This window comes from Penicillium psychrofluorescens (assembly GCF_964197705.1).
Source record: "Penicillium psychrofluorescens genome assembly, chromosome: 3".
In the NCBI taxonomy this organism is placed as follows: Eukaryota; Fungi; Ascomycota; class Eurotiomycetes; order Eurotiales; family Aspergillaceae; genus Penicillium; species Penicillium psychrofluorescens.
In genome coordinates, this window is record NC_133441.1 from 743,663 (window position 1) to 764,033 (window position 20,371).

The 20,371-nt window shown below is 53.2% G+C and overlaps 8 protein-coding genes across 8 annotated transcripts; 5 read left to right on the forward strand and 3 right to left on the reverse strand.

Moving 5' to 3' along the window:
• Window positions 1-462: 462 nt before the first annotated feature.
• Window positions 463-2,954, forward strand: PFLUO_LOCUS4407 (5'-flap endonuclease; the record flags this gene model as incomplete). The annotated part of the gene is made up of 2 exons (XM_073781753.1): window positions 463-1,305; window positions 1,359-2,954. The coding sequence occupies 2 exons, from the start codon at window positions 463-465 to the stop codon at window positions 2,952-2,954; spliced, it is 2,439 nt and encodes an 812-aa protein (XP_073638477.1).
• A 180-nt stretch (window positions 2,955-3,134) lies between these two features.
• Window positions 3,135-3,902, reverse strand: PFLUO_LOCUS4408 (uncharacterized protein; the record flags this gene model as incomplete). The annotated part of the gene is made up of 3 exons (XM_073781754.1): window positions 3,135-3,368; window positions 3,589-3,827; window positions 3,881-3,902. 3 exons carry the CDS (start codon window positions 3,900-3,902, stop codon window positions 3,135-3,137), a joined length of 495 nt encoding a protein of 164 aa, XP_073638478.1.
• Window positions 3,903-5,279: 1,377 nt separating this feature from the next.
• On the reverse strand, window positions 5,280-8,114 carry PFLUO_LOCUS4409 (uncharacterized protein; the record flags this gene model as incomplete). The annotated part of the gene is made up of 2 exons (XM_073781756.1): window positions 5,280-5,624; window positions 5,682-8,114. 2 exons carry the CDS (start codon window positions 8,112-8,114, stop codon window positions 5,280-5,282), a joined length of 2,778 nt encoding a protein of 925 aa, XP_073638479.1.
• An 852-nt stretch (window positions 8,115-8,966) lies between these two features.
• On the reverse strand, window positions 8,967-9,658 carry PFLUO_LOCUS4410 (uncharacterized protein; the record flags this gene model as incomplete). Its single annotated transcript, XM_073781757.1, has 2 exons — window positions 8,967-9,130; window positions 9,190-9,658. 2 exons carry the CDS (start codon window positions 9,656-9,658, stop codon window positions 8,967-8,969), a joined length of 633 nt encoding a protein of 210 aa, XP_073638480.1.
• Window positions 9,659-9,822: 164 nt separating this feature from the next.
• On the forward strand, window positions 9,823-10,340 carry PFLUO_LOCUS4411 (uncharacterized protein; the record flags this gene model as incomplete). Its single annotated transcript, XM_073781758.1, has 2 exons — window positions 9,823-9,825; window positions 9,882-10,340. The coding sequence occupies 2 exons, from the start codon at window positions 9,823-9,825 to the stop codon at window positions 10,338-10,340; spliced, it is 462 nt and encodes a 153-aa protein (XP_073638481.1).
• Window positions 10,341-10,974: 634 nt separating this feature from the next.
• Window positions 10,975-14,056, forward strand: PFLUO_LOCUS4412 (tubulin-dependent ATPase kip3; the record flags this gene model as incomplete). The annotated part of the gene is made up of 2 exons (XM_073781759.1): window positions 10,975-11,174; window positions 11,227-14,056. 2 exons carry the CDS (start codon window positions 10,975-10,977, stop codon window positions 14,054-14,056), a joined length of 3,030 nt encoding a protein of 1,009 aa, XP_073638482.1.
• A 630-nt stretch (window positions 14,057-14,686) lies between these two features.
• PFLUO_LOCUS4413 (Peptide methionine sulfoxide reductase) lies at window positions 14,687-15,355 on the forward strand (the record flags this gene model as incomplete). Its single annotated transcript, XM_073781760.1, has 2 exons — window positions 14,687-14,861; window positions 14,937-15,355. The coding sequence occupies 2 exons, from the start codon at window positions 14,687-14,689 to the stop codon at window positions 15,353-15,355; spliced, it is 594 nt and encodes a 197-aa protein (XP_073638483.1).
• Window positions 15,356-17,431: 2,076 nt separating this feature from the next.
• On the forward strand, window positions 17,432-18,662 carry PFLUO_LOCUS4414 (putative glycosidase CRH2; the record flags this gene model as incomplete). The annotated part of the gene is made up of 2 exons (XM_073781761.1): window positions 17,432-17,786; window positions 17,845-18,662. 2 exons carry the CDS (start codon window positions 17,432-17,434, stop codon window positions 18,660-18,662), a joined length of 1,173 nt encoding a protein of 390 aa, XP_073638484.1.
• Window positions 18,663-20,371: the final 1,709 nt, after the last annotated feature.

The window sequence follows — 20,371 nt, forward strand, 5'->3', positions numbered from 1 at the left end:
AGGCGTACGACTCAAGATTTTCTTAATCCGAGCCCACTCAGGTAGTATTTGTATGGTTAACACCTCCTGGATTCGAATCCCAGCGCTTGCAAAGCTATTTTTTTAAGAAAAAAAAATCGTCACAAATATTATTCGAAGCGAGCCCATCGTACACCAATGCTTGCATGACTGACTCTCAAAAACGAAGAGAGTGAGATGATTGAAGGTTGGTTGTAGTATGTGTTTAGATCGAGTGGCCAATACCGTAAATGCCAGGCGTTGCCCCCACCAACCTAAACAAATAACCTTCACCAAGACATACACTTTCCTCCGACAATAATTTCACTATTTTTTGGATCGCCCTACCATGAAAATGAGAAATCCGTGAGAGATGATTTGCACGACAACCTGCACATCCGCGCGCAACCAACCCTCTCTCCTCCAACACCACCATCACCACCCTTCAACGCGTAACTCGCGACAATGACCAGCACAACGGACGTGATCGTCTTGTCCTCCTCGCCGAATTGCGCCCCTCAATCTCCAGCACGAGATACGAATCTCCTCGAAGGAGCATTGGGAATCTCGCCACAATACTCCTCGCCACCGCCGCTAGCCTCCCCTTCACAGCTGTTCGAGCTCCCGACGCGTTCTGCGTACTTTGCCCCGGAAAGCAGCACAACTAAGAGCTCGAGCAGCTCAAGCGTCGCACAGAAAAAGGGACGGCGAACCACCAAGACAGCGTCTTCTACGTCTACGAATCCGGATGAAAAGGCGCGCGCCAGGAACTCGCGATCGAAGGCGAAGAAGACGGCTGAGTCTGGTCCAACTGCCTCGGATCACCTCGGACCGGACTCCATGGATTCCAGAGATGGCGCGACGATGAAGAAGTCTGGGACGAAGAAAAGTCGGTCTGAAAAGACTGCTTCGACGCGCAAGGATTCGGGCAATATGAAATTGGCTGGGAAAGTCACCAAGTTGGGCGTTGATGCGCCGGCAAAGAAGACTGGCAAGGCCGGCAAGAAGGCTGTCGATTCAATGGTCCCGACGATTGACCTGTCGAAGGAATCAAATGCGCTGGGAGAGGATGAGAACCTACATCTGGAGGCCGCGACAAGGCGAAGGATAGACTGGACACCACCACCAGATACCAGCCCGGAAAACAGTGGCGTCGAGGAATTGAATCCGAAGGAGGACAGTGAAGTGAAAGGACCTGGCGGATTTGGCACGCTGTTGTCTAGCTACAACTTTGCTACTTCGGCACCAACTTCGCGCGAGATGCGCCAAAACGCGGACGGTGGACCAACCAAGCGAAGACGCATTGAGGTACAGTGAATGTCCATTACTATGACCGTGACCAGTGACTTATTTTGGGCCAGCTCGTGAATTCGCACCTTCCAGCAACCAACGACGAAAAGACAGCCGACACGAAGAGCGAAGCATCTGACTCGGCCTCTTCTGCTGCGCAAACAAAAAGAAAAAAGGCACAAACCAAACGGTTCACAACATTGACCGCTCGGATGACCGCGCAGTACAGTATCTTGGAAGAGGATGTCGACGGTGTATTGGACAGCGAAAAGGAGAAGCCCAAACGCCGTGGCAAAGTCAAGTCCGCGAATAAACACCCCGAGATCACCATCCTTTCTCCCGAAGCTGCTGCCAAGGCCTTTTATGAGCAGGATCTCATGTTCGGCACATGCAGCCAGCTGGAGAGGGAAGATTCGCCGCAAACGCTGGAAGAGATGCAGGAAGCGATTCGTGCTTCCGAGAAGCTTTTCAAGGAGCAGAAAGCTCCTTCTGATGACCAAAGTGTCACCTCTGCTCGTCCCTTCTCCAAACTGGTTGGCAGTCGAAATTTATGGGGAGTTGCCGCCAGGAATACGGATGGGTCCTTAATTCGAACAGAAGCCCTGGACAAGGCCAATTTGACAGAGCCAAAAGAGGCCAGAAAGTCAATACACAAGCAAAAAGAAAACGATTGGTTTGAGATTGATTTTGGGGAGTCCAGATCGGATTCAAGGACGAAGACTCAGGTCCCTGAGAAGTCCGTGCCTCAATATCAGGGTACAATCACTGCCTCTCAGCCCTCCAAAAATACAGAGAACAGCGGCCCGTCCATGAGCTCTCAGCAGCTTTCTATGCCGCAGTATAGTGGGTTCACGGACGCAGAGCTATCCAAACAGGTAGCTGCATACGGATTCAAGTCTATGAGAGGCCGAAAGAAGATGATTGACCTTCTCCAAAAGTGCTGGGAATCGAAACATGGCAGTGGCAACAAATCTGCTGGTCCTACACAGCAATCCCAGAAACCGAAAGCTTCCACCTCTGCCAAACCTCAGACCTCGGCTCCAAGCAAGGCCAAGAGTACAAAATCAACCTCTAAATCATCCTCAAAAACTCTGCAAAAGAGCCCTAAGGGTAAACAGACGAGTCGCTCTTTTATCGACGTCGACGAGATCCAAGATTCCGAGGAGGAGATACTTCCTTCTCCAAGTCGAGTCCAGAAACGGTACACGGACATATACACCAGCAAATCGAGTAGTGCTCAAGAGCCTTCTCTGGACATGTCACCCAAGGCACCATCACCGCCAAGTCCCACAAAACGCAAACCCGCCGCTCCTCGCAAACCCTCTAGCACCCGGCCACCATCTTCCACCTCAATCACAAAGCCAGCAACCAGACCAGACTCCTCCAAACGAGCCAGTCTCCCAGACCTAGGCACACAGATCACCAAAGCCGTTCACGCTCAGAAACAGTCCCCCCTCTCATCCATGTCCAACAGCCGCAGTAATCCGACCTGGCACGAGAAGATCCTGATGTATGACCCGATCGTCCTGGATGATTTTACTACATGGCTGAATGTCGAGGGACTGGGTCTTGTCGGCGAAGATCGTGAGATTAGCGTTGGATCTGTGAGAGAGTGGTGTGAGGGAAAAGGGATTTGTTGTTGCTGGAAGAATAAATCTAGTTGGTAGATGTGTGTAGCTGTGTCTGTGTCTGCATTTTTCGTTTGCATTCAGTGTACATAGGAGCTATCTTCTTGGACAGATAGTCTTCAATCAACAAATCACAATCTAAATCACTATTAGAGGAATCTCATCATCACCCTCTGTGACTATCTATCATCCAACCCACTATTCAGCCGCATCGTCTGCTCACAAGATCTCAATCTGATTCTCCAAGAGCTCATTGCGGCGCTCGAGGGTCAGATTCCGCTCTCTCAGCTGCTGGATCTGTGCCTGCAAGCTGTTGATTTGCTCTTTCATTCGGCTCGCTGCGCCACGGACATATGTCTCGCCAGTCACGCGATCGGTTACCTGGCAGGGCAACCCGCCTGCGATGCAGGGAGCACAGCCGGTGGGTCGTGGGTCGCAGCGCATTTTGCGGAGCTGGAAGAGAGAACATGGGTAAATAAGTGGAACATGTGTAAATAAGTAAGGACTTGTAGATATCACGCTATATATGATGTGAGGGTATATTGTTATGGTCCTGAGAGGATGAGGAGGAAGAGAAAGAAAAGGAAGAGAAAGAGGAGGAAGAGGGGGGAGGGGATAGTTTATATACCTTGCACCGATCGCATGCTTGGCCCGTTCGGCGTGAGTTACGAACTTGTTCGCGCACTTGCTCTGACCAGTCTGGTTCAGGCTCGTGGCGGCTGCGTCGGCTGCGAGGTCGGGGGATCGTACCGCTGACTTCGTCTGGGCTGGAGATGGGGGTTGAGGTGGTGTTGGTAGCGGTGGTAGTGGTATTGATAGGAGTGGCAGCGGTCATGAGCTTGGTGATGTCTTCATCGTTTGATAACGAAGCTGGGATCTGGGTGGAAGCGTGGCCGAAGGCCGAAGGATCGTCTGATAGCTTATTAGATATCTCTATATGGGATCTGGTGAGTGGGATGTCTTACCGGAGGGAAGCATGCCTTCCATGGTGAACGGTTAGTGGTTTCCAGTGAAGAAATTCGAGTATCTGTAGTAGGAGAGCGGTTGACGGGATGAATGATGAGAGCACCGGAGAAGAAATGCAGTGGGAGAGCAGGCAGGAGAGCAGTGAGTGGGTGAATAGAGCAGGAATTGGCCGGGAAAACAGTATATAAATGAAGACATCAACGTCATCAAACAAGCTGGGTAGGTTGCAGAAATTGAATAGATCTAAAGACATTGATTGATACTTTATTGCACCCTGAAATTACTTCGGTTAAAAAGGTAACTACTTTTCCCTTGATAGAAAAAGGGATGTTGCAAATCAACAGTAGGATACAGTTACAAACATTCGCAACAGAAGGGTTGTCAAAGATTGCCGTTGCCCTGCATTTTGTTGGGACGGTGCAGAATAATGTCATTATCATTCATATCTTGGCTATAGAAAGAACAAGTGCGTCTTCAGCCTAGTAAAACATAACTAGCCAGTCTATTGTTTCTTCCAGGAAGTCCAAAATGTCTCACTATTAACACTTTGTGTTTCATCGACATATGCTGATCGAAGAAAAGAGACCACTTTGCTGGTTTTCATCTTGGAAATATGTCCGTTATGGGAAAGAAGGACTGAAGAACACCAAGAAAGGAAAAGAAAAAAAAAAGAATTAATATAAAACAAGGATAGATAGATGGGAAGTGTATTTCTCATGAAAATGGCAATGGGTGAAAAACTCCAAAAAGACAAACTATTAATGTCAACTCAAGATAAGAAAGTAAGAAGACGGAAGAGGGGACATATAATCAAAAACAAAAACCACGCAATTTCAGTGTTTGCAAACGCCAGCCCTGTCTGCCTGCCATGCTTGACATGCCCAAGGAAGAGCAAGAATGAGAATCTTGTAAGGAAGGACGAAAGAAACCGGTCATTGGATTCAAGAATCAAATCAAGTCCAGAAAGTGCAAGAAAAAACACAAGAACAAACAAAGTGAAAAGCTCCTCCTTTTCCTGCTCCTACACCCGGAACACAATCTAACCGGGCCGAAAGTACAAAACTGTAAACATAGAATAATGGGTAAGTCTTCCCAAGAAGATAGACAAGAAGAGAAAGAAAAAAAGAAGCCGCAACACCGAGAAAATGAGAGAACGTCCGTTGAAGATCATGTGGCAGAAGAGACTAGATGACGTTAGTTCAAATATCAATGTGAAAATTGTGGAACAGACATACGATGTGGTATGTGTTGAAAATTGTGTCGTGTCGGAGTCGAAAGTAGGTACGTACCCAAGCAGCGAACACCAAGCGCCATCCATCCCAACTGGATGAGGGTAATAGTCAGGTCTTGCTCTCCAAGACCGGACAGAAAAGGACAGACAGGCTGTCAGTCCAATTATTATTGAAGGGTCTTCCTATTCGTAGCAACAACCTCAAAATCGATTCTCGATCGATACCGCGCCGGACCACCATCCTCAAGCCAGGACGTGAGATTCTTGCATTGGCTCACATCGAACGACTGAAGCTGGTGACATCCCTCTGCGACGGCCTCAACGCCGACGCCCGTGACACGAACGCAGCCGCGCACGGACAGATGCTGCAGCGATAACAGGTGGAGTCCGATGCTTCGCAGGGAAGGGTCGGAGATGGCGGAGCCGCAGAAGGACATGTTGAGGTATTTGAGCTGGGAGCATTGGAGGGCGAGGACTTCGGTTGCTGTGTCGGATAATGCGCAGCAGAAGGACTAGATAGACGGCAAATTAGTGGGTTTGGATGAGAAGAAGGAGGTAAAATTGCTTACCAGGTCCAATTCCTGCAAAGACTTGGCGGCGTTGGTGAGATGTACGATGGCATTATCGGTTAAGTATGTGCAATCGGCTAGGCAGAGTCTCTTCAGGTTGGTAAATCGGGCATTGCCCCAGTACTGGAACCCCTGATCGGTGATAGTCGTGCAACGCGTCAAGTCCATCTCTTCGATTCGGCCTGCAGCGTGCGACGCAATGTGGTGCATCGAGCGATCCGTAACGTGCTTGCAGTATGAGAGTGTGAGCTTCTTCAACTGCGGGCATCCATACACGATGCTATCGGCTGTCTGCATGGTAGGTTTAATGGACGACTTGCCATCGCCTGGCGGCTTGGCATTGGCTGACGCAACCCATCCAACGATCCGGGCAAGGAGCGTATCTCCCACTTTGCGACAATTGCTCAGATCCGCCTCTTGCAGTTTAGTGGCCTTGTTGGACATCTCGAGAATGGCGGATGCGGTGACCTCCCAAACGCTTTTCATCTTCCATGTGGTAGCCTGGGGGGCGCAAGTACTCGCCAGCGCGTTGAAGCCTTCGTCGGTGATGTGGAAGCAATTGTTGATGTTGATCGAACGGGGCCGGGTGCCAACAAACGGGCAAATGATTTTGACCAACACCTGGTCGGTGACTTTGCGGTTGTAGACACTCAGATCTAAATCACGAAGGACACCGCCGGATTTGTTCAGGATTTCGGACCAGTGCGACGATACTGCGCGAAAGCGAAGAAGGTGATGAAGCTCTAGGTACTGAAAGATGTTGAGAAGGACGCTGTCGGGAAACACGCCGCGATATCCGTCACCGAGGGGACGCGCTGCCTGATGCGGTTTGGAGAGACCAGCCATTTCGGGGAGGCCAATAGAGGAAGAAGAGCTGGCGGATTTGGCCTCAGAAGACGATGATGGACGTGCTTGCTCCCCCGAGAGCTCTTCGGGGGTTAAGGGTGCCACTGAGCCTCGTCGGCTTCGCAGTCGCACCTTGTCCAAACCGAGACTGAGGTAAGGATCCGGGTCCGTGGGCCGCAAGACGGCCTGGTCCTGATCTTCAACCGGGGAAGACTGATGAGGGCCATCCAGTTCGGTTTCGGTTAGGGTCAACAAGGGCATGGAGCGTCTGCGCGAGGAAGTGACCTTGACTCTGTCGTCGATGGCCAAGTCGCTCATGGAAGGTTGGGTGTTCGCGGCGTCGGTCATCACCACATCGCCATCCGCGGCAGACTGGAGTCTTTCCTGTGCAGTGCGCTCTACCTGTTCTCGAATACTTGAGGGGCACTTGGCCCATAATTCGGACAGAACATCACCGCTGAGCATCAGACACTCGACCTGGGTGACAGATCGAACAGTGGCAGTTCTTCGTGGGGCGAGAGACAAGCTGACCACTTCGCCAAAATACTGGCCTTGTCGCAGGCGAGCTTTGATTTCGATCCCAGAGCGCTTGACACCGTTGGGTGTATGTGGAAGATGCTTCTCAGACTTCTCAGTCTTCTCGGCGACGACTTCAACCTCGCCACGAACGATAAAATACAGTTCTCGGCCGTGAGAGTCTTGTTGAATGATATCGGTAAAAGGTGGAAAGGACCTGGGCTGGGCATTGAGACCGAGGAAGTGTAGGATGTCGGCTGGAAGTCCAGAAAAGAGAGGCAACTCCTTGAGCAGCAGACGGACATTGACCAACCCATTTGCCAGCGCGCTGGAGCCATCTCGCCTCCCAGGGCTCGGAGACTTGCGCTTCTTGTTCACAGAGTTGACACCCAGCTCCTCATCATCCGAAACCACCAGGTCTCGGGCAAAACTCTCGCGCAATCTCTTGGAGCCCCTCCGGGCCGGCGCTGGTAGAAGATCTGGTGCGGGCGCAGAGGTCTCCTTCTTTTTCTTCTCGAGGATCATCAAGCGCTCCTGGGCCTCTTCCCTGATCGCTCGCTCAACATCAGGGAAGCGCGGCAGAATGCTCCGGAAATCCTCTTTGGTCAGCACCACCAGCATACAGCGGGTCCGGGCGACAATTGTTGCCGTGCGCGGGCGGTCCATCAGCACGCCGATCTCGCCAAAGAACGCACCCGGCTGGAGTTCAGCATAGATACTCTCGCCATCACGCGACGTGACAGAGACCGCACCCCGTACCAGCCAGTATATTGCGCGGGCCTCATCACCCTCTGTGAGAATGTAGTCGTTGGCCGCATGGAGCTGCGGGCGCAAGTGCTGGCCCACCTCAAAGAGGAAGGACTCAGGTGTTGCCTGGAACAGTGGAAATGAACGCAGCCGATCGACCAGTTCTAGTGGCAGGGCTTTGATGTTGGAGGAGGCCAGCGGCGAGGGACGCGCGGGGCGGTTGGGGTTCATGACCGAATCGAACGAGTGGATAAGGGACACCGTGTCGGACATGGGCGTGACGGCCTTGGTCGGGCCACCACTGGACCGGCCATGGCGACGCATTGTAGAGGGAATAGGTCCGATTCTAGCAGATCAGATGGGAAGGTGGGAGCACAGGCGATGACGTCGACGAAAGCGGTGCGTGTCGAAGGGTCCCATCGGCATGGTCAGCACCCAATGGCGGGGAGAGTGTGCAGCCCTAGCAGGCCGACATGGGGGTTGGAATTAGGCGTGATAGGGAAGAGAGGGAGGGAGCCGGGTTGAATGAACAATTAGGGTGTCGTTAGAAGTTGGAGAGCGGGGGTGGTCAGAGTGTGGACTGACAGGCCGAAAGAAAGATTGCTGAGCTCCACCGATCGGCTGGGAACCTTCGGCAACTCCCTAACTCTATAGCACACCCCCACAATAATGATGAAGTCGGCCGGAAGAATTTAGCCCCAATGATGGGATGTGTTCTATAATTAATTATTCCAACGCAGGATCCGCTTGGCCTGCCATTCGGACGATGACTATTATTAACATTTGCTAGATCGTGCACGTTGCATCGTGACTGCATAGGAGGGTCCATGCCCAGAGAAGAAAAGAACTTTCAAAGAATCCTATCGAGCGCACAGGACTCTGGTGTCCCGTAGTGCCTGTCACGGCAAACGAACTGGAGGGAGGGGCGGAAGATCACGTGGTTGAGGTAGGGTATCATGAGAATATAGTACAGGTTTGGTGGTAGAGGGATGGGAGCAAGATTGCTAGAATCTTCCAGAGCAGACCGAGCAGCAGATTGGTAAATGTTCTGCAATGGATGGCCTCATCAGACATGGATGGATGCGCATTGGGATTCCGGTGTCGTGGGAGATGGCCCGACTTGAAGGCGGGCATGGTGGGAGGGAAAGAGGATGGTGGACTCCAAATCACCTCCTGTCACACAACCGTCTCCTTGGACCGACGATTCCCCAAGATGAAATCCACATATGCCGGCCGGTTGCCCTTCAAGCTTTCCAAGGCATCCTGCAACAGTCCATATGCAAAGCTCAATTTCAGCCCGAGTTTCGCCGTGCGCGCAGCCGTATAGACATCATGGCGAGCTGAATCCAGATGTATTAGCACCAGCGGCACCAAAATGACCCGATGGGAGATCACATACCCAATAAACTGTAGATCCCCGAGAAAGATAATCCCGCCGTCACGGTCGACAAAAAATCCCTCTCATCATGCCTTGCGTAATCGACCGTCTCCTCAAATAGACAAAACGCCATCGCGCCGACACCCAGTTTACAGCCCATCTTCATACCATCCTTGACACCACCAACGACGGACAGATAATTCTTCGTTTTGTGGTACTGGAACCAGCCGGTCGAGGTCGTGGGGAATCGATGCGCATTCTCGGCCCGGAAGCGCAAGCCCGCTTTGTTGCTGCCGTGATAGTAACCCAGTGCGAGACCCGTCGAGAAGGCCGACATGGTGGCGTAGGGAATTCGCTTTTGGACGTCAATGCCGAGGCGCGGTGGGCTGTCGGAGTCGAAGAGCTTGTGCCAGTGGATGATTTTGAGGAAGAGGGAGTTTTCGCGCGAGGACTCGCTCGAGGAGGACGGCGAGGATTGTTCCGTCTCCATCGTGCTGGGAGATGTGACTGGGCAATTGATTGGAGGGAAGGCTGTTGGATATTATGGTGGTTGAAGGCGGATCAGCTGCTGGGCCGATGATTCTCCGGGCTCCGCGTCACGACACCCGCGCAGACACCACGAGCACCACCTGAACCCTCGCACACATCGCCAAGATGGTATGTCTTTCCCCTGTCATTGAGTGAAGGGCCATCGTGAACTAAACTCGCAACAGCCACCGAAACAAGCAAATTCCACTTCCCGAGCCTCCACCCTCCTCTTCAAGAAACACAAAACCACCGTCCTCCTCGTGCTCCAGCCCCACGAACCACTGACAGCAGCCAAGGAGAAGCTACTGCAGGCTCTCCAGGCGCGCAATGTCACAGAGATCAACGGTGACCTAGTCCCCGACGACCCCGGCGCGATCGAGTTCGGCATGGCCGTGGACAGGAATGACCTGGATAAAGGCTGGACTCGGCTTGACGCCGAGACTGCCGAGCTTGGTGGCACAAAGGCGAATGCGGATGCAGCGGGGTCTTTGCAGGCTGCTGGATTGCAAGATGGACATCCCGTAGCTTTTCGATTCCGGAAAGCTCACGAGGCAGTTCCGGAGACGGAGGATATTGAAGTCGAGCCCGAGGATCCTGGGTGGGATGTTGTTACGCCACACTTTGACGAGGAGGAGGAGCAGTGAGACTACTGTTTTACGACGAGTACACATCATATGGTTCATGGATTATGGCGCTGGGGGAGGACAAGCTGGGCGGGTTCACACAATTGCATGGCGTTACTTGGGTCCCTTTAAAATCGGCGATAACATCATAACATCAAAAAGAGGGATTAGGTGCAGATCCACTAGTTGCCAGCCAAGCAAGGCCACGAGCTGTCAGTGTTCAAAGAACGATCTCCTACCCTGTCGAGCATGGAGGCTGCAGACGCCGGGGAATAAAGTGCGTGTCGGTAGTCAAATGGACGTGTGGTTAGAGGAAACACATAGTAAAGCAACAGACACGGTGCAGACAATCCATCATTCCACGCACTTCCACTATCGCCACTCCGAGACGGTTGCTCGGAGCAACGAAGCACGGACAACGCGCAGAGCATCAACAAATCGCGGAGACACATCCTGCTTGCTGGAGCTCCACACGTTGTTCATCCTGCTCCTACTCCTCGCATTTTACTCTCAGCATCACCACCACTACAACTACTAATCCTACAGCTTTACTTTCCTGTCACCCCGGGCATTGTCGCAGGGCGTGCCTCCTTCGTTCTCCCTGTTTACGATATCCCACCCTGTTTCGCAACTTGGAGACTGCCCATCCACAACCATGGCTTCCGCCGGTGGCGCTTCTTCGATTACCGTGACCGTCCGAGTGCGTCCATTTACGATCAGAGAAGCGGCACAGATCACACGGACTGATGACGGTCCGCTTTTCCTCGGGGATGGATCGCTGGCCGGTGTACCTGCGCCGAAGCTCAACCAGAAGGGAATCAGATCTATTGTCAAAGTGATAGACGACCGATGCCTGTGAGTATCTCCACTGCAGGGTGCATGGCTCATCACTAACCCTACCTCTCAGGGTGTTTGATCCTCCAGAAGACAACCCCGTCCAGAAGTTCTCCAGGAGCGTCGTGCCGAACGGCAAGCGCGTCAAGGACCAGACCTTTGCCTTCGATCGCATCTTCGACCAGAATGCCTCCCAGGGCGAAGTGTATGAATCAACAACACGCAGTCTGCTCGACAGTGTGCTCGATGGCTACAACGCGACGGTCTTCGCCTACGGAGCCACGGGATGCGGAAAGACACACACCATCACGGGGACAGCACAGCAGCCGGGAATCATTTTCTTGACTATGCAAGAATTGTTTGAGCGGATCGAGGAACGAAAGGATGAGAAGACCACCGAGATCTCGCTCTCATACCTGGAGATCTACAACGAGACCATTCGCGACTTGCTTGTTCCCGGAGGGGTCAAGGGTGGCTTGATGCTACGTGAGGACACCAACCAGTCGGTTTCGGTCGCGGGTCTGTCAAGCCATCACCCTCAGAATGTGGAGCAGGTCATGGATATGATCATGCGAGGCAACGAGTGTCGAACCATGTCTCCCACCGAAGCGAATGCCACCTCCTCTCGGTCACACGCGGTGCTCCAGATTAACATCGCCCAGAAGGATCGTAATGCAGACGTCAACGAGCCACACACGATGGCTACATTCAGTATCATTGATCTTGCGGGCAGTGAACGCGCGAGTGCGACGAAGAACCGAGGCGAACGGCTGATGGAAGGTGCCAATATCAACAAATCTCTTCTGGCTTTGGGCAGTTGCATCAATGCGCTCTGCGACCCGCGGAAACGCAACCACATTCCTTACCGCAACTCTAAACTTACGCGACTGCTCAAGTTTGCCCTGGGCGGCAACTGCAAGACTGTAATGATTGTCTGCGTCAGTCCCTCGAGTCATCACTTTGACGAGACCCAGAACACCTTACGATACGCCAACCGAGCCAAGAACATCCAGACCAAGGTCACCAGAAACGTATTCAACGTCAACCGACACGTCAAGGACTTCCTGGTCAAGATTGACGAGCAGATCAACCTGATCAACGAACTCAAAGCGCAGCAGAAGGATTATGAGAATATCGCGTTTGGCAAGTTCCGCAAACAAACCGAGAAGAAGGACGCCGTGGTTCGCGAAGGTGTCGCGCGCATTCGGAATGCCTACGAGCACACCTTGCCCGAAAGACAGGAGAAGACGAATAATATGCTCAAGCTGAGACAGATCAGCCGCCGGATCGGTATTCTGTCGGCATGGATTGCGGCTTTTGATAACGTCTGTGCTTCCCGCGAGACTGACGCGGGCTTGGACAATCTCTGGGCAATTCGAAAGACTGCACAGGGGATATTGCTGGAGCTGGAAGGGAGCAGGCATCATTACAACCGGCGACTAGCGCAGAGCACCTGGGAGCGGCCAATCATCTCCGCAGTCGAAAATGCAGTCAAGCAACTTGAGGAATTCGATATCCGCGACAACAGTGACTATGATAACCTGAACCGGGAGGCGGAGCTGCTCCGCTCGGTCGCCGAGCGTGAGGCACTGTCTGCCGTGGTGGAACAGGACAAGGCCGGGGAATCCGCTGCGGTGCAGGTTCTACTGCAAGCACAATTTGAGGTGATGGCCTCAATTGAGGACATCATGCAACTGAATGCTTCCGAGGCCATTCAAAAGGGACGGGTGATTCTGGGGAAGATGCTGGATGCTTGCACGAGCTCGGCCTCCAACCTCGTCAAGCCGGATGGCAGCATGCCTACTGCTCCACAGATGAGCGCTCCCAAATCAGCGAATCCTCCCAAACCAAAGAAGAGGTTCAGCTTGGTCAACCTGCCTTCTGAAACGGTCGCCCCTCCCGTGGCTCTCATGCCAACGATCACCGCCTCGCCGATCAAGGGCTCGCCTCGACGCCGCAAGACCACCACTGGTTGGAAGAGCGTCAGCTTCACCCCGAAAAAAGTCCAGGTAAAGGCCAACAAACGATCTGTGCGGTGGAAGGACGACGAGCAAGACGGGTCTCTAGCTGAATGGCAAAAGAGCCCCCAGAAATCCACCGAGTCTGCGGATGAAACCAGCTCAGAGGCGGAGCCTATGCTGCCCCGTGGTGCATCTCCGATCCCGCGAAACATTCCCGTCCGCGCAGGCAGTCCCGCCGCGAGTGCCTCTCCCGCCCCTGTGGGTGCCGAACAGACATTGAGCATCCCCAAGAACGGCAGCCGGTTCAAGCCCGGGTTCCTTTCTAAGAAGACCAGCAGCTCACCCCTGGCGCCACCTCCTTCAATCGCTCTTCCCATGTCCGACAACGAGAGCTCTCCATTGCGGGAGATCGAAGGCAGCAGCTTCTTGAACCGCCCGTCGCGAATCGCCGTCCGCACCCCGAGCGGGAACAACTACTCCAGCAGCCCCGTGTCCGACAGTAAGGAGCAATGGAAGTCAGACAAGGAGGACGCAATCAAGATCAACTCAGCCATGCGCCGCATCTCCAGCGGGCAATATCCCTCCTCTTCAGCCAACAACAGCTCCCTCCGAGTCCACCGTCGGCGCAGCCCCAGCTCCACCAGTACTACTCCCTCCGGCAGCTCACCGAGCGAGAACACCATGTTCACAGCATCCCAAGCCCGTCGCATGGTCAAGAGCGAGAAGGAGTTCGAGGCCAAGCCCCGCGTCCTCAGTCCGCGCACTCTCCCCATCATGAAGAACACGGGTGGTGGTCAGCGGCGCACTACGCTGGGCGGCGAGATCCGCTCGCGCGACGTGAGTCTGACAAGTCGCGATGCTATCCGGCTTAGTATGATGCCGACACCGAGTGTGGATCGGTCACCGGAAGTGGGTGGTGGTGGTGGTGGTGGGTTGCGCTGAGGCGGGCCATTGTTTTGATTTCGATTTCGGAATATGATATGTACGGTCTGGTGCTACGGTGTTGAAGCCCCGGGCTTGGAATCGGCGTTTGGGGTGTGTGTAAACTGGATACCACTTTTGAACTGGGTCATATGTATCCATGCTTGTCTTTCCTCTGTTTTTTGTGTTGATGTATGTGTGCTGGACTGGCCTGGCCTGGCAGTCCCGAGTCTCTTTCTTTCTTGACATATTCTTCTTTCGGCGTGTACAATAACGACTATTCCCATGTCTCTGTTCTCTTCTATTTATCCAAGCACACAAAGGACATCCGGTGGAACAGTTCAAGGAAACACGCGGATTTGTCAAGATGACGCCACCAACCCGATTAAGCTCCGAGCTCTCCATTCTTCACTTTTTTCCGGCCAACCCAGATTCCACCACCTCCCCAACACCCGCCACCCCAATAATAATCAGTCTACAGAGTACGTCCTCCCCTTCTGTGGTCTCTCGTTCTATCGTTCAATGCCCTTCGCCGCCACACCCTCCCTCCTTCTCTCCCGCTTCATCCGCCCCTTCTCCTCCACCACCTCGCCCATCCTCCTCTCTCTGACTGGAAGTCCCAGCTCGGCAGCAGCGCAGTCCTCGTTCACAATGTCCAACACGCAGCAGACCGCCACCCTCGCCGCGGGCTGCTTCTGGGGCGTGGAGCATCTCTTCCGCAAGCATTTCGGGAATGGGAAGGGCTTGCTCGATGCGAAGGTTGGGTATTCGGGTGGGAAGACCACCGCGCCTTCGTACAGGGCTGTTTGTTCGGGGGATACAGGTCGTGCGTCTCCCTCCTTTTTCCCCCAAATTTTGGATTCAACTAACCGTTCGTTCTTTCCTCTATTTGTTTATTCAGACGCCGAAGCCCTCCAAGTAACCTACGACCCCTCCCTAGTCAGCTACCCCCAACTCCTCGAATTCTTCTTCCGCATGCACGACCCCACAACCATGAACCGCCAGGGTGGCGACGTGGGTACGCAGTACCGGTCCGCGATCTTCACGCACAGCGACGAGCAGCAGAAGACCGCCGAGGGCGTTGCGGAGAAGGTCGCTGCGCAGTGGTACAAGCAACCGCTTTCCACGCAGATCATCCCCGCGGGGCCTTGGTGGGACGCGGAGGATTATCATCAGTTGTACTTGCATAAGAATCCTTCGGGGTATGAGTGTCCGGCGCAGTATGTGGTCCTTCCCTCCCTTTCCCCCTCTGGTCAGAAGCTTATGGTTGATGGGTTTGTAGCTTTGTGCGGAATTTTCCGCCTCTTGCGGATTGACTAGCTACTAAGCTGTAAATCGGTTGAAGGATGTGGATAGGTAGTGTTTTACTGAATTTGACAGGCGGGTTGGTTAAGCAACCGGATGGAACAGGCTGTGTGAGGACAGATCAGATTGAGAATGACTGTTTATGTATATCATGACGAAAATATATCTTCGACTGGGATTGATTTTTACCAACTCTTTTGTTCTTTGGCTAACTCCAAGTCCATGCATGTTTGGATAATCAGCACATTCTTGTGTGGGGATGCTTGTGCAGCTGCATTAACTGTGTCTACAGTATTACCCGGAATTGTACTCTCGGGATCGCCTTCTTCTTTGGGCCCGATGCCATAGAGCCGAAAAGAACCACACTAGCCCTTCCTCGGCCTAGATCATTACCACGCCCTAGCAATCTTACAAAAGAAAATAAAGCCGGGCAATGTTACGCAGGGAGACACCCATAGAAACGTCAGCACGTCAGGGGAGAAGGAAGGCGGTTTCCAATAAAAGTGAGTTGCACACTGCAGGCAAATCCCGCCGATCGCAACGAGGCGGTGCGGCAGTAGACGTAAGGAAGGGTGCCGGGAGGGCCGCACTAGCGGAACACGGCGCGACTGGTGTGGCGATCCAGTTGATTGGAACCGCGAGGGACGCTAGAAAGGTTGGACTGTGGGTGGGTTAGCTGTTCCTGCGAACCTTGGAAGATGGCATGGGATTAGATTTGTGGGTATCCCATCGACCGGGAGATTGATACGGAGGAGCAGGTTAGATAGGGGACAATTGATCGCTCGGGAGGTCTCTGGAGTGGCGCTCTTTTTCATCACAGTGGCCGACGTAACCCTGACTCGGCTTACCATTACCCTGACTCGGCTTACCATTACCCTGACTCGGCTTACCATTACCCTAACTCGGCTTATCATTGCCACAGCACACGACCAGCAAGGTAGCTGCGCTAGGGAACGACGTATAAAGAAGTGGTTCGGAGGAGCTATTTATGGCGACGAACCCAACCTCGGAAGACAGACTATTGAGTGGGTAGAATCCATCGGAGGCCCCGGGTTGGGTCAGACATGTCTCACCCTTAACCGCCGCCCTATCCAATCCAAGAACATCTCGTGACCCGGGCAGACACTTGACGGCCATGGAGGGAATCATTCTGTGACGATGTGACCTCACCCCCTGATGACTCCTGCTGGATTTATTCATGTCGATCCTGGGGCGGTAGTGGCCCGTGAATGGTCTCTGAATGACGGACGGGTGTGGGTCAATGTCCGTTTATCATGTTTCAGTGCCTTGCTGGTTGTAGTGATAATTGATGATGGAGGGTGATGAGGATGGCTGCCTACGACCGACTCTTCCCATCACTAGTCCCGTCGGCTTGCACTGCCGGTTTTCGCGGATTAGCGAAATGACCGTTGTTGGTGGCGGTCCTCGATCGGGCCAGGTCATCCCCATATTTGTGTTTTCCATGCGGTGCGACAGTATTATTGATTGTATTCCCCCCAATCACCGTGATCGCCCGCCTGGGGCAGTGGGGCCTTAGTCACCGTATTACCGCACCGACTCCCGGTTCTCAGGGCCGCGGGTGGGTCAGGGAGTATCCCGCTGTATGGTTATTATTAAACCATGAAAATCTGCCCCTTCTCCTTCTTCGGTTCCTTTCTTTCGCTTCTTCCCCAGTTTAACTTCTTCCTCTTCCCTCCCCCCCTAAAGCAGTGTTCCATCTGCAGCCTTTCGTTTACACTACTTCCAATTGCTCCGTCTACCGCACTCGTTCGGACGCGCTTCTTGTATATTCCCCGCCCTGTACATATCCTGCGACCGATTCGACCCATCACAATAATGGTCCGTCTCGCGACTACCCTGGCCATCGCGGCCTCCCTGTCCACCTCGGCCCTCGCCGCCGTCACCTGCTCGGCCAGCAGTCAGTGCCCGGAGGACAAGCCGTGCTGCTCTCGTGAGTGAACCATTCGGTGTGGATGGAAAAACAACCAGTCGTTGACCCTGCTTCTAGAATATGGTGAGTGCGGTACTGGCGCCTACTGCCTCGGTGGCTGCGACGTTCGTTACTCCTACGAGCTCGAGTCGTGCGCCCCGATGCCTGTCTGCCAGTCCAAGTCCTACACCTGGGACAACATGGACAACCTCGTCCTCAACACCAAGTACCTCGGTGATGCCTCCACCGCCGACTGGGTCTACTCCGGTTTCCCCAAGATCCAGGACGGCTCCATGCTCATGACCATGCCCAAGAATAGTGTCGGCACGCTGATCTCCAGCAGCGACTACATCTTTTACGGCAAGGTCTCGGGCAAGTTCAAGAGCTCGCGGGGTGACGGTGTTGTCTCCTCTTTCATCCTGATGTCTGACGTCCAGGACGAGATTGATCTGGAGTGGGTTGGCGCCGACTTGGCCCACGTGCAGAGCAACTTCTACTGGCAGGGTGTTCTCAACTGTAAGCGCGCGCGCCCCTCGTCCGCACCATCTTTCGTTCATGCTGACTTTTGGTGTAGGGCACAACAGCAAGAACCTGACCATCCCCGGCGGCGACACCTTCGATGACTGGCACACCTACGAGCTCGACTGGAGCCCCAACCAGCTGACCTGGAGCGTCGACGGCACCGTGCAGCGCACACTGACCAAGTCTTCCACCTACAACTCGACCTCCAACGTTTACCAGTACCCTCAGACCCCCGCGCGCCTGCAGTTTTCCATCTGGCCTGCCGGTGCGTCCAGCAGCGCCCCCGGCACGATCGCTTGGGCCGGTGGTGCCATCGACTGGGACAGCGCGGATATCCAGCAGTACGGTTATGACTTTGCGACCATCGGCGATGTCAGCGTCGAGTGCTACAGCGTCCCCTCCGGCACGGAGCAGTCCGGCACCAACGCGTACACCTACACCAGCACTGATGCCCTGCAGAGCGACATCGCCCTCGTCAGCAACTCGACTATCCTGGGCTCCTTGGGTGCTACTGGCTCTGACCCCTCTCTGGGTGCTAGCGCCAGCGGTTCTTCTGCTTCTGCTTCCGCTTCCGCTAGTGACAGCGTTCCCTCCTCCTCGGGCGGCGGTGCTGGCCAGCATTTCGGCCAAGGTGGCCCCTCTGGCAACGATACCAGCAGTGGCTCGAGTGGCTCGGGCTCTACCTCGGGCTCGGGTTCGGGCTCTTCTAGCGGCAGTGGTGGCTTCAGCCAGAACGGCAACAGCGGCAGCGGCTCTGGCTCCGGCTCCGGCTCTGGTGGCACCAACGCTGCTCCCAGCCAGAACGAGCGCGTCCTGCGTGGCTCGCTCTTCGCTGTCCTGGTTGCTGTCGTCGTCCTGGTGACGCTGTAAATGTACCAATTGTTTTTGGCTCTCTTTTTGTTGGATATTATTGGGACCTGGGAGATATTGCTCCTCGTATCGAGTATATTATTTTTTTTTCTATCCTGCCTTTTTTTTTTAACTTCGTGACTTGTTTGTCTGTGGTGACACCACCCAGATCGTAATCAGCTCCTTCGGCACCCTTTCTTTGTTTATCTGTACGACTGGACCTTTCTTGTTTGGACTAGACTGGACATTGCAAGTGGACAAATCGACTCTAATGAATTTTGATTCCCTCTTTCTTGTCTTACACTTTGTCTTACACGTCGGTGGATGGAAAATCCCACATTGCACTATTGCCTCTGTCTGGCTAGCGTTTGCCTTCGTCTATCTTTCTCTCTCCTTTTCTGCCTGTTTGTTAGTAGGACGAGTTGGCTGCACAAGATTTCTGGAAATAGTTAATAGCCACAGCTTAATGGTTCCGGATATGCAAGTCGAATCTCTTTCCTAGTCTCATCAGTTTGCCCCATGATAAATGACATGCCGTTCAGTTATACTATGCCAAGTGTCTATGCAACTAACATTCCAATCCTGGTCGGTTCTGCAACGGCCCCCATCTGGCCCTTGCAGCATGCCATGCTGCCCCCATGCAGGCTGCCAGGAACAGGAAATACACGTGGAGCTTTGCCAAGATGTGGCTGAAAAGGGTCGGATGGAATCTATGGAGAGATGTTGGAAAAGTACATCCAGCCCTGTGTTTCGACCTCGAACGTCCCTGGTTACATTCAGACTAGCAGAATCATGAATTACTGAGCCGTACATTTTGAAAGAATGTAGATCAGGGTACTTGGAAAGCCGTATCTAGAAGCTGGACCATGCGCTTTCTCCACCTCCCACATTCTAGTGGCGCTTTGTTTATTTTCACTTCTCTTCCACGTCGTCGACTGGTAGACCTCGCCGTCGTTTATCAGTTGCTCTGTCTATAGCGATTTAATCAATGTGGCAGGATAAGTTTACAAGTAGATCAGGTAAAAAGGGAAGGGGAAAAGCTGGATGGGGCCACTTGGACATCTTGGAATGACGGATTAAACATTAGTGGACGAGAATTTTGGGGGCACAGAGTAAACAATGGCTTAATTGTTATTTCAAGCCGATACAATAGAGCGTAAACTGATTTCAAATATCGCTGTATATGTTGGTCTCATAGCTCCTCAGCGACAGGGATCAGATAAGGGAGCTGCGAAGGAAAACTATGAGTTGAACATGGCCTTGCTATAGCCCTGCAGTGCCTAAAGGTGCCATTAAGAGTCAAAAACGTTCGCCTTGCTTTATCAGTAGCCAAACTCTGCTCCACATGCCTCTCAAGACAGTCCATCTAAACGAGCAGAGCAAACAGACCAATTCTCGGTCCAAGGGCGGACTATTCATGTCCGTAGACCGCAACGCTTATATCACACTAAGACCATCGTGTCCGATCACATGGCCAGATAGACAAATACTGATGGCTGGCCTGAGTCTGAATGAGTTGAAGATCTCCCTAAATAGTTGAGGTCGTGGCTCGGACCCCGTTCTTCGCCGCTTCAGCCTCGCTCAGCTATAAACCCTTTCAACCGTTTATCTTCACCAAGTTGCCCCTCTTGCGGGGCCACAAGGCCTTTTTTTTTGTTTTGTTTTTCCTGTTGGAAACTTCTTCAATATCTGATCTAGATAACCAAAATATTGACCAAGATGAAGGAAAC